Below are 13,699 nucleotides of genomic sequence, written 5' to 3'. Positions count from 1 at the left end.
AAGTGAAACTGTTTAGATGACATAGTTTTCATAACACGTTTTCATTGCAAACTGTAACGGTGGTGCATTCTCGGGGATAAAAGGATTTTATCTGCCTTTCTATAACAGGTGCTGCTCAGTGTCTGTTAGGAGTATTCTTCTGGCTCACTGTAGCAGTTTCTGCACTCCTAAAAACCATACGCAAAATTGTGGGCTGTCTTTTTTCATGGTATCCATAATTGTTTCTGTATGGCGAAACTTAAGATTTGGATTTGCATCTGCTCTGAATTTGTCTGTTTGTGCTTTATTTAGAAGGAAAGTTTCTTTTTTTTACAAAAAGGTGAGTGTCAGGACTTCTGAACAATACAGAAACAAATATATAAGCTTCTGAGTGGAAAAATACTTATTCAGAAAATGTTGCCAATTTTAATTTTCAAAGAATTACTATTTCTTACAATGGCTAAAATATTTTTTAAATTGTGATATCTCACCATATTCTCTTAAAAGCAGTCATATAGCTTCTGTTAGGTTTGGATGTTTCTATTGTGCTGGAAAATGCAGACTTTGAAAAAGTGTAATTCTTTCTTTTAAAGTACTTAGAAAATACTGAAATAATTTAATATTTGAATTAGAAATTATAATTCCGTCTTTTTTTAACTGACCTGATAATTTTTCCTGTTGAATTGGCTTCTGTATTTTTTTACAGTCTGATTCTGATTTTACAGTATTTATATAGGTTACATTTATCTTGAACAGGTGTCTTCGGAAGCAGGAGTATTGCAGCCATTATGTATGGAACAATTTTATTCAGCCCCTGCAGCTGATACTGTTGTCCGACAGTCGCTTCCCATACCCGAGGCAGCCCCCTTTCCAGAACCACCTGATCCTAAAACATGTAAGTAGCAGTATATTATCTTGAACACTGCTGTGATTATTTTTCGTGCATTTGGCAAGGGTTTGTCATTGTAGCTGTTAACACTTTAAATTCAACAACACCTTTTCGTAAGTGGAATTTGCATGATTAGTCCCCTGGTCTGTAAACAGGGAGCCAGCTTGGCCACTTGGTCAATGGGAGAAAGCTCAAATGGTGCATTACAAATCAGTAGCATTGTCTAGCTGTTAAGGTAGTTCTGTTCTCTTCTGAACAAGTGACTTTTTATTTAGCCACATAAATCAGAGAAAGGCAAGCATTTCTTCCTCTAATTTAATAATGCAAAACTAGGATCAATCGACTAAATAGACAATTGAGTTTGAAAACTGCTTTCAAAATATTATCTTTGCCCTGCTGATTACAAATTAGAATGGAAACAGCTCTAAAGTTTTGTCCTTCCATTTTTATCAATTTCTATACTTTATAAAATTTATCAAGTAGCAATGTATTTTTGTTATGCATTTTAGCCCTCCTTTTTGTCTTTTCTTCTCTTCCATTCATTCTTGCTAATTAGGAATTCCTGTTGCTAGTCAGAAGCAGTGTTACCCTTGGCTTTTATATATATATAGTGTCCTTCCAATTATGAACATTTTCTGGCAGTGTATGGGCCAATTAAAGGTATAAAGCAGAGAATAAATTCAGTGTTTCACCTGTGTTGCCAAAAGAGAACACTTCTAATCTTTACTGACCACACCAAAACCTGAATACTCACTGAATGGCAGGCAGCCTGGCTTTAAATCAAGGACAGCACTTCAGCCAATAAGCCACCCCTGCTTGTCTAGGATCCTAACAGGTTTTGTTTTGTTCACCTTTCTGAGGGAAGTTCTCTTATGGCTTCATACAGGGTCATGCTCCCTGTTCCCTCTGGCCCAGTGAACTTGAGTTTCTCCATGTGCGGTGTCTTCATCAGAAGAGGTAGAAGGCTCTTCCACTTCACACAGTTTATAAGTTGATGGTGAAAGGTTCTGTTAGGGAAGATGGAGATGTGGGGAAAAGCTGAGAAGGAAACAGAGCTTGAGTCTCTCAGTTGAGCAAGCATGTGGCTATTAAACTATATGTAGAGCATGGGCAATAGCACTGCTGTTTTTTGGTGATGCTGACTGCAGCTGCTTTCTTCTGCATGGAACTCAGTGATGCCAATGTGTGTGAGTACATGGGAAGTATGGTCAGTAGACCTCATGTAAGGGCAGTGCAGTCAAACGTAAGAGAGAGATGCCAACCCAGACAGCCCTCCCAAGGTGGAAAAAGTTGGTATATGGAGTCATGTTCAAATTTCTGAAGGATCTGGCAAGTAGGAAGTAATTATGAGAATGAAATCGCAGCACCACTGAAATATAGCCTTTGTTTTTTCCTCTGTCTAGAAATTAATTTTTATGACCGACTCTGCTACTGCAGATTGTAAAGGCCATCAGTATAGATACCAGAAATGGTCTAGTTGTAACAGCACCAAGTTCGGCGCAGGCTAATTTACTTTTCTTTCTGTCAGGGTAAATTAGTCCACATCGCTTTTCATTTCCATGGCTAAACTGCTTCTGTGTCTGAGTTTACTCATTTAAAACTAAGTCTGACATCTCTGAGGCACACTGTAGTTTGCAGTGTTGATGCACATTTAGATTGAAATTTACTCAAGTTTGTGTTGTCTTGGCTGAAAAGAAGTGAAGACAGATCCATGGCTGTATCTGAGCTGAATGAATCTGTTTAGTTCAAGCTGTGCTGGTATTGATAAAATGACTGATACTTAGTTTATGACATCTAATGTTTGTCTTTTTGTGAAATCTAAGTGCTTACCTGTAAGTGAAGGCTGTACTGTTTTGCTCAGGTTCTCCTCAAGAATACTTAGAGTATTACATATTTCCAGTACTCTTACCTGGAATGGCTGAACTTCTGCATCGAGCAAAGAAGGAAAAGTGTTTTGAGGTTAGTTTTTAGTTTTCAGTTCAAATCGTTGGCAGGAAGTTAGAGCCTTTTATTTCACAGGCTGTATTTCTTTATTTGATCTTTTGCAAGAAAACCAACCACAATAATATGAAATAACATATCATGAGTTGTTTTGGATCTGGTCTTGAATGTTTTCTCCAGTAATTCAGAACAGATTGCATACTACACACACTTAATCATTATGACAATCTCTAACTCACAACAAATCCTCCTTAAATATCCGGTTGTATCTAGCGTAAATAGTGTTGTATTTTAGAGAAAGAGGCTTCCTTTCAGATTAATACGCATCACTCATTTGAGAGTGATGCAAAAATTTGAATTTTACTTCATTACACAATTATTTTTGCTGGGCTGGCATCCTAATAGAGGTACATTTTGTATTTTAGCTTTTTAACATTCTGTGTAAATTCCGTTTAATTGGAAAGCGGGGTATTCAGCATTAATGAGCTTATAAAAATTGTACATTTTGAAAATCATTGTTTGCTACATATATTTTTATAAATTTGTTTTCAGTGTATGTGTGCGTAAACATATCTAGAGAGACATTCCTCATTGTATATAGGGAATGCTTAAAAAAGCATTAGAACTGGTGTAAAATAAAGCTCATTGTATCACCATAGCCTAACTCACAGACCCCCAGCAATGGATTAGGTACTGGGAGTTGTGGAGTTTTCCATAATTTCTGCTATTTTCTCCAACCATGGAAGTAATTTTTTTTTCTATTTTTCCTACTTTCTGCCTGTCATCCACACTTTCCAATGTAAAACTTCTCTGTATTTTTATGCCTGCAGCTGAGCCTCCTCTTGCTTGCAGCTTCATAATATGAAGAGCAATTAATGTAACTGACGATGAGAATATCTCCGTTTTTGTACATGATACACATCTGAGGAATACAGTTTCTGCTCTTGGGTTTCTAGATTAAAATGATAGTGAAGTGAGGGGGACTTTGTGTTACTAGTGGGTTATTAATCATCTTAGATCTTGATCTACCTCCTCTCCAACTGCTGACATTGAATTCCTGTTATAGGTATGTGTATATATGATAACAGACATTGTGGAACAATTTGTAAAAATTTCATGTGTGCTGTTTGCCACTGACCTATACATGCCTGGCACAGCCAAAAATACACAAAGCTCACCATGCTTGAATGGACACCCCAAACTTGCATTTCAAATCCAAATCTGTACGTTTAATAACAGTAAGTTATTTCAGTTTTTGCTCAGTCTTCACAAGATTTGTGTGTGTCTATAAACTGATTGATTTATAGATGTGTATATGTATTTCTAATCTGTGATTAATACAGGTTGAAGAGGAAAATGGTTCATTTACATGTCGTTATGGCATGACATCTCTGTACATCATTCCTGCCATCACATTTACATTACCTAGCCAAGAACAGATTGAACATATATATTATTCATCACACTTTTAATGAAATTTGTATTGATTTGTTGTTTTTTTTTTTTTAAAGGAAGCGCATATCCTTTAACAGGAAAAAGGCATGCCTTACAGCTGGCTTAAAATACAGTCCTTGATAGATGTTACATATTTCTGAAGGCAATAAAACAGCACTTAATACAAAAATATGAGAATTCTTAGAAATATTTCAGTTTCAAACTCAGGACAAATCTAAGGTTACTTCATCTATTTTTAATGTGAGAAATTTTGCAGAGCTTCAGTGGTATATAAATTAGAAAGTATCTGTTCTGAAAATGGATTTTGTATCAGTCTGTGTGTTGCTTTATAGTAAACTAATAAAACCAATTATTTTCTAATGTATAGAAACTTCATAAAAATAAGCACATCTTATCGAAAAGATACTAAGTGATTTTTGTTGTTATATAGAGAGATGTCCTGCTATTGGGAAGGAAGTTTAGGAAAGCAAGCTTATGTCAGATGATCATTTTCCGCTGTGACATCATTTCTTCCTCCTTTTGAACAATAACTAGTAAAACAATAGCTCTCTATGCTTGCCATATAACTGAATGTGTTCTTTTCCATTATTGTCCAGGTGCTCGTACTTGGACATTCTGTTTCCTTATCTGACTTAAATACGTAATTTCTAATTATACTTTTGTTTCATAAGAAATGTGTTGTTCCATATGGATTTGGAGAAAATAACGTGCTATAATTTGCATTAAAATGGTTAGTGCAATAACTGGAACTGATTTTTAGGATCAAAACCAGAGTCTTTAGAAACCCAGAGAAAGTTAGGGACAGGGAGAAAGGATCCTGTGATAAACACACCAGAAGATAGCTTCAAAAAATAGGAGAACAAAGAGTAGAAAGATTCATGGAATTCGTAAGAGAACAGGAGAGGAAGATGATTAATTGTGATTAAGGTAACTGAAATCATGAAGGATGAGAACAGAATACTGGGTTTGAATTTTGGCTAGACATGAGTCATTAAAGCCTGTAAAGCGCAGCTCCAATAGGATAAACCAGTGGAAGATAAATGGAAGAAGCACTAGAAGAAAGGGAGGAACAATCGAACTGACTGCAGTCAACATTGAATGAGCCTGGGAGAAGAGAGAGGGAATTGCGAGGGAGAATGAAGAGTGGGTTTTTGATGAGAGGGACTAAAGATTTTCATGTTTTGAAGGGGAATGAAGACGAAAGAGAAGAGAGTGAAAAATTAAATAGGAGAGTTGTTTAGCTGTTGAAATTAGGGTAAGGGAGATCAGATCATGGGACCAACAGAGGAATTCAAGGAAGAGATCAGAAAAGATGCATCCATGTCTGGAAAGGAAGAATTGTAGAATCAGATGGGAAAGTCAGGAAAGGGAGACAGTTATGCTGAAAGTAGTCATTTGTGTAGGAAACAAATCGGCAAGATCTTATTTGGAAGGTGATATAGAAACATAACAACTTAAACATTTCATTTAAAATAGGCTCTCTTGCATTATGTAGTGTGTATGAAAAATCTGAAAAGCAAAAACCTAGAAAAACCACCAGCTGCTAGATATATTTGCAGACTTCAAACTGACATAAATATGAGAACAGTCTGTAGAAGCTTCGTTTTTAAATTAGAGATGAAAGAAACCTATTAGGTTGCCCAGTGTATTCTCTTGCTGATTTTTTTTCCCTACCATAAGTTCTCCTGTGCTTTATTCTATCTGCTGTCAAATGTCTCCAGGGGAAAGACTATTTTCTTAAATCTTTTCTCTCATGAGAACTAACTAATGCATTCATTTTTCCGCATTAAAACTGAACAATGTTTAAATGTTTTTATTAGCATAACTCTGATTTTTCTTTCTGGTTAGCTATCACAGAAAGAGGATGCTGTATCAGACTCTGTAATGGAATATATTATATTTAAAAGTATGCTAGATCAGGGAAAGTGAATGGAAAAAAGTTTCCTAATGACTTTGCCATCTCCTGATCACCAGTATTTTTGCATGATTATTACCAAGCACATCGTATTTAAACTGAAAAATGGAAAATGAATTCTGAGTATAAATAGTTTATAAACACATCTGCAGGTTAACAATGCACATTGGGCAGATATTTCCTGTGTTTATCCTGATTCATGTAGCATAGGAGGAATGTGTCAAAGGCAGGTCAATTTATGTCATTCTTCCCCTTCTATAAATGTTGACTGCTATACAACTAATGATTTAATTCATTAGCAAAGTGAACTGTTTCCTGGCCAAAAAAACCCAAAATACAATAATATTCAACTTGACCAAATTCCTCCCTGATAAGTTCACTGGATCTAACAAGGATAGCGCAAGATGAGTTTGATTCCTTTGATGACAACTGTTTTGACAACACTGTTCTGATCGTTCTTTCCTGTCGCAAAGGAAAAGCAATTTACTTAAATTAAATTACAACTGCTAGATTAAATTGAATTTTGTTGTCAAAGTATAGAATTTATTCTCTGAAACAATTCACTAAGTAATGGGACCCAGTTTCATACTGTAATTGAGAATAGCTGTACAAAGACAATCAGACTCTGCTATTTGTTTACAGATTCCGTTCAAGTCAAAATTTGTCCATTTAACATCTAAAATGACCTGTAGAAAGCTCTCCAGTGAAGGTGTTTGTCTCTTAAAGCTTAGGTGTTTGGCTTCTCAGAACCGTGTCTGGTATTAGCATGACAAGTGTGAAAAGTCCTTAAGGAGATGTGTTTCTTCACAGCCAAGCACTCTAATGGAGTGCCACATGAACCCCAAAGCTCTTGTTGTCATGAAACAGATCATAAAGGCACATGGGATTCAGGACTGATAATTGTTTTGCAATGTTCTCTTTTTCTGTCCTTCTGCTTTTTTTTTTTTAAGAAGTTCTCTTTCTTTTCTCTGGGAGTCAGACTACATGTCTGCCAAGGGTAAGATTCACTCAGAAAAGTAAAAGCTTTCCTGGGTATCATCTAGGAATGCCATGCACTCTAGCTCTAAACTTCACATTTGTCATCCTCTGGCTACATGGCTACCCTGTATTCTTCACTGTGCAGTCAGCACCTCACATAATGTTCCTCTTCCACTTCACCTGTGGCTGAAGTAATACACTGACCCCCAAATTACGCCATGTGCTAATACCCCAGACTTTGAAAGAATTATGCCATGTAGAGCACTTTTTTTCTGCCTCTCTGTTCACATCCCCCAGTCCTTTTTGCATCATATTCTTATAGCACAGGGGGAAACATGGATGGTGAGGATAATACATAGAATAAAGTCATCCGTCATGCATTAAATTTCCAATTACATATCTATTGTGTTTTTCTTAGCAAGTGGTAGTAGTACCTTAATTTCTTACATTTTAATCCAGACTCCAACCTCTTTCCTGACATTTAGCAGTTTCACAAATGTGTTTGACCAGTGTGAATTGTTTTCCTAAAAAGTAATAATTGCAGTTGAATCTCCCATTTGACAGGATAAGTATTACCTTTCGGATGGGAGCTAGGCTTTCTCCTAGCTAAATGGCTGCTATTTTGATAAAGCACTCAGTGTCTCTGTTCTGCAGGGGCTTGAAGTCTTTTAGTGTTCACTCTCTGGCTGTGTACATCCGTAACACATATCATGTAAGAGGGATTCAGAAGATACTAGTCAAGCTCTTCTGTTATTCCGACCAGGAGTCTACATTATATTCTCCACATCATAGTTAGTCTGGTTTGTGATAAGCAGAATAAGCACCTGTACTCATTTGTTCATTCAGTCTGTAAAGATGGAAAGCAGGGAGGAAATCTCTAAGAAAAGGAAGGCCCTAATCAATTCTGTATTGATCAAAATTCATCCTTTGAATTTTGAACTCGAAACGTATTTTACAGCATGTAATGCTGTCCAGCTAAACAGGTACTGGCTGCATGAATCACTATGGATAACCTGCTGCGAAGCGTTTTGCAAAATTCTGTTTGGTGGTGAAGAAGTCCTAGAACTGGGAGCAAAGGGCACGACTGTTTTGCTCTGAAGCTCCAGGTTTTCAACTTTTTACCTGATTCTCTGTAATGTCTATGGTATCTGTGGTTGTGGATATACATATGCCTTGTTTCTGCCTTTCTTCCTGGACTACCCAACAAACAATTTTGTCTGAGCAGCCATACAATACTCTGCTGTGGGTGTGTTTCTAAGTATGCACAATGCCTGCAAGCTGGTTCCATGCAGGAGGAAACAATATTCCACTAATGTTCCTTCTGTGCATGGGAAGTATTTTAAGAATGATAATAGAACTTTGAACAAAATGGCAAGTAATTTACAACGTATTTTCACATATGAGTTCTGTTAATTTCTTTGCAATGAGATTGCCACTTAGAAAGAACACCATTCAGAGATATTTGTTATAGCTATACTGTAGCAAATATCAAGATAGTATATGTAAAATTTTCTCACTCATTTTTTGACTTGACTTGAAAGCATTCCACAAATTTCTGAAATTTTGGCTGAGCCACTGACTGTTGGCAGTAGCAATATTAAAGTAGGCAGAGTAATGTACTGTATGTTTTATTTAGTAAAAGCAGTCAATTTAGCTTCTGTTCCTCTCCAGTAGTAAAAATATGTGACCAATCCAAAGATAATAAATAATTTGAAACTATCTTCTATCTTTAGAGAAAAAGGACCAAATTTATTGCCTGTGATTTCCTAACTGAGTGGTTATACAAGTAAGTTGATCATGGCTTTTACTATTAATTATGCTTAATGATTCAAAGACATTAATTTGCAAATAGAATAGCTGAAATTTAAATTAATGAGTTGTTTTCTTTTTTTTTTTTTTTTTATCATCAGCAAGAACCCAAAGAGGAAAGATGAATCATTCACAGAATTCTTTTCCATTCCTTTTGTTAACAACTGGCTAAAGGACCAGTAAGTTATTGCAGTACTCAGAGTAACCTTTTCTCCTTTTATTCTTTTTCCCCTGCTATTCCAAAAAAGTAATAGAGCTTCGATGCATTACAGTTGTGCCCTCTAAATGCCCTTTACTGTGTGCAACAAAGAACTATGTGATGCTTTCTAACTTGGTAGTGTATTAGTTACAAGGTATTTTGTAACTAATTGAATTGTTCACAGAGAAATTAGTTTAGAATTCTTAAACATTTTAATTGTAGAGTGCAGGGCATTCAAATAGTCTGGTAATATTATTAGTAATTTTTGTACTAAGGAGCAAAGCAGTGTTTTCAATGCTGTTTCCTACTATGGATATCTTTGAGGATATACAATCTAGAAATTCTTCCTCTAACTGTAAGCAGCTGTTTTAAAAATACCTGTAATAATTCTTGGCGTCAGGATGCATTTCTGCAGACATTTATGACTTTGCATCTGAGAAATGAACACTTGTTTTGGCAGCCTGAATCATATATTCCTCATTATTCCTGTAGAACCAAGCTACACAGTAGTTTTGAAAGAAATGTTACTGCCCTTGAGACTGCAGTTTGTTTTACAATGTAGCTGTTGTATGAGAAAAGAAGAAAAGTAAAGTGAGAGTCCACAGTGAGAGAATAAGAAAATTACAGAGGTCAGATTTTAAAGAAAATTTTCAATTTGAAAACTTAATTGGAGGCTAGGTGCATGCTCAGCGAAAACTTAGAGATTAATGTCTTTGTAGATATGTTTACTTCACTACACTATGTAAGAGGAAATTGAGCTTTCTTGAATTCTTGTCATGTGAAACTTAGAACCCTTGAGTCACTGATCCAGCAAGAGGAAAGCTCCTTGACATTCACAGGTCTTTGGAGACAAGCTGATGATTGTCGCCTGAACAGTTAACTTTGACTGTCTTAAAGGTAGTCATGTGGTCAAAGTTGTGTAGGAAGTTTCTGCAGTAAGAAATGGACATGTTCATAGAGTGACTCATTTCATCTCAACTCCAATACCTTCAGATACCTGCTACTGCATCATACTGCCCAGCCGCTGTTGTTCAAACCTGCCACTGGTGGGACACTTCTGACAGTTTCCTTCTGTAGATCGCTAGGTCTGGCCAACAAGATTCCTGTTTAAGGCAGTGAATTTTGTACTTTGGAAACTGATTATGAACTGCAGTGAGGTTGTCATCCTCATTCTTAAGCATACTGAAGAGCCATCGGTTAGTAAGGCAGTTTTGATACCACTGAATTACGAGGCTGGATATTTGTACCTAAGGTAAATATCTAAGATCACAGTTTTACAAATGTTTATCTTGGAAGTAAAGCTGACCTAAATGGTTCCCTGCTCTCTCCTGTTCTTCACCCCAGCCTGCTTTTAGGCAACCTAATATCACCCTGTCTGTTTGGTACGATGCTTGGTTATTCTGATCAGAACCTCCTCCAAGTTAGAAATCTCTCTGCCAAAATGTGAGAGGAGGGTTTGTATAGCTATTTAAAATATAGATAATTTCTCCAATCTGGTTCACCTCGGAGCCTGACAAACCTTTGTATTGGCACAAACGAAGGATTAAAATGAAGGGCTCAGGGCAAGGTGAAGAGAACAAATGAGCTGGTAAGATACAGAGGTGGTGGCAGGAACTGCTTAAGTCAGCTTTGCCAACAAGAGAAATACACTGTGGAATCGCAGCCTGAATGACTCATAGCTTCTGTTAGTACTTGTGCTCCTAAATAACGTAGTGACAGCTCCACAAGGACACTGAAGTGTCAAAGTCCTGCTTAAATTGATACACACTTGATCTTAAATCCTCTAAACAAGTAGGCCTTTAAAAATAATAACTATTAAAATTATTATTAAGAAACTACTTTTTGTGAACTTATCTTAAAATTACAGATTTCTTAACAAATATTGCTTATGAAGTAAGCATTATTACAGCAAAGTGAAAGATTGCAATATTAAATAAGAGTAAAAATGAGATAATTTATTATTATATCCTTCTGGATATGTCATAGATAGTTTATTACTATATGCTTCCAGATATCACATTTAAAATGTAATTGATTCTATGCTTTTTATTGTCATTTCCATTTTTACTTGTAAAGGAGTTTTCATTTTTTAACAGGATTTATGAATATATAAGAGACAATATGCTAAAAAGTGCTGGTCAAATTTTGATGGGAAACATTCTTATCCCAACTGTTTAGATGGTATAATAAAGAAAAAGAAGTAAAAAGTGTTGCTGCAAATTTAAGGGGTAAACTCTTGTGTTGCTTTTTCAGTTACTTGTCTAAATTTGGAAAGCATTCTGAAAGGTCTGTTAAATAGGGATACATTTCTATAGTGTGTTAAAATAGGGTTTATCAGTGCAAAGTGGTCTTCATGCTTTAAAAAACCCACAAGAAGTCCCAGAGGGATAAATTTTTGTTCTATCAGAGATCCAGCTTTTTCTAATATATTCCATACTTGAGTATGACTTTTTTGGCTCTCCTCCAGTGCCTCCAGTTTTTTCTTTGAAGCTCAATTTTTTTTAAGAATAGTCAAAGCCACAGTCTTATGAGCCTCACTCTCTGTATGATGTGTTTCTAAATGAGATCTTGCAGCCTACTTTTCCTCTATAAGGACACCAAAATCCTGCATTGGTTTCCAGAATTTTAAATGCAAACATTGTACCTTCAAAAGCTGTAGGTGAAGGAGCTTGTAAAATATGAATTTGTTTCCAGCTTTAGTATTTATAGTAATTGCTATGACATCAGTAAATAAAAGCCTCAGTATAGTTAGCTTGTCTTCCAGGGTTCTGTGTAATACCAGTAGCACTGACAAAATAATATATCCCTTGGGGAATCCTTGATTCCCAAAGCAGATTTCAAAAGCAGTAGAAGGAGCAGCCTCAACACTGACTGGTAATCTGCATTTCATGTCCAGGAGAACACAAAACATTTCTGTTGTCTTAAAGGACAGCTGTACCTTTCAGAGGACAGGAAACTGGAGTTTTAACAAGAAACTAACAAAAGTTTTTGGAAACTTGCTGAGATACTTACTGATGTCCCTATTCCTACATTCAAGACTGCTGATTAGCCAAGTAAAGTAAATAGAATTAGAGCCTTGAATGTTTTGTACTCCGATAAATATGCTAACGAGCAACACAGTTGCCTTTTGTCAGCATTTTCCAGTGGTGTTTCTGGTTGAATAGCAGTGAAGCTCAATTGCAAGTAACCAAGCTGTATTTACTGAATTAGAGACAGGGAAAGAGTGTGATCTGTGTTTATGCCCTGATCCCCCTTAAATTTTGCTTTTCTGGCATAGATAGGCTGAGTCTTTATTCTGAGTATCATGGGAGTATCATTACCCAACCTTCTTTAGCATATTAATGAAAGAAATATGAAGAAAACAATAAAAAAAAGTTCCACTGCTCTGAAAAATACTGATATCATAATAGTCTACTGTCACATGAATTTAATAATATGACAGTATTGTTCAAGTTCACCTTCAACCCTTACATTCAATGAAAGAGAACGGTATATAGGTCTAGGTTAGGAATAAGCATAAATATTTTCCTGGCTGTTGAAGATCAGTCTTTGTATGCATATTTTACAGGGGTTACAGGAACTGAAGGTGTATTTTATAAATAGACATTCATTCACAAGAATTTATTTATCTGCATTTTCTCATTTTTATATAGAGGTATTTACTTGATACTCAGTTCAGAAGGACATATTTCCTGGTTTAATCTGTTTGTGTGTACCAAAACAAATGTGCAGATACAGAGAAAATAAATTTATCATGGCTTTAATGAAGTGGACAGCTAAGAGAGAGATGTGTATATATATATATGTCTATAAATGATTAGTAAATCTGAGATAGTGGCTTTTTGCCAAATATCTGTATATGCATATATATATACATTGATTATTATTTTCTCCCTCCCCCCCCAATATTCTAATTAGGTGAAGTCTGCTGGTCTCAGCTGCCTTTACAGTTGACTTCATTGTCAGTTCTCAGATGGCCAATAGGGGTAATTTTGCATGGGTGACTGATTTCTTTCTTTCCATCATGTGCCCAGTTTCTACAGGCTTTGCTTTCCGCACACTGCTGTATTTCACTGGTTTGTCTCTAAACCAGCCATGTTTAGAGTATATTTGATTTGCATTATGTTTTTTCTTTCATTTTCTTTAATAATTTGAGCTTTAAGGGGTTTTGCGGGGGGGTATGATGAGCAGCACATTTAATCGTAATAACAGAAAAGTTCAACAAATGTATCTGTATGGATGTTATTCTATGTGGATCCAAGTAAAGACTTGCCATTCCAGTAATGTGGCAGAATTCAAGTTAACAAAGGAGAAATTTTTGACTTAAAAAACTACAACTGTGTGTTGGAAAACTGCACAAAGTTTATGTATAAAATATTTATATTGTGTAATGGTGTTTTATGAGGTTGAGGTTTTATGGCTACAAATCCTGATGCAGTGTTTAAGCTTGCCTTAATTTATGTAAAGATTGTCAAAATGGCAATGAGAAAATTGAAAACGTATTAGTGGTTTGTGACATCTTCCTAATGTTGCT

The 13,699-nt window shown here is 35.8% G+C and overlaps 1 protein-coding gene across 1 annotated transcript in view; it reads left to right on the top strand.

The window, feature by feature from the left end:
* Positions 1-13,699, top strand: part of IQCK (IQ motif containing K) — a 42,503-nt gene that overhangs the window by 2,627 nt on the left and 26,177 nt on the right. Inside the window, exons 3-6 of the mRNA XM_050906295.1 lie at positions 736-874; positions 2,730-2,827; positions 8,891-8,943; positions 9,068-9,145. Of these exons, the coding sequence (XP_050762252.1) occupies positions 736-874; positions 2,730-2,827; positions 8,891-8,943; positions 9,068-9,145 (368 nt within the window). The remainder of the gene's footprint in view (positions 1-735; positions 875-2,729; positions 2,828-8,890; positions 8,944-9,067; positions 9,146-13,699) is intronic.

The sequence above is a fragment of the Gymnogyps californianus genome, chromosome 15 (genome assembly GCF_018139145.2).
Source record: "Gymnogyps californianus isolate 813 chromosome 15, ASM1813914v2, whole genome shotgun sequence".
NCBI lineage: Eukaryota > Metazoa > Chordata > Aves > Accipitriformes > Cathartidae > Gymnogyps > Gymnogyps californianus.
This window is presented reverse-complemented; position numbering and strand designations above follow the sequence as displayed.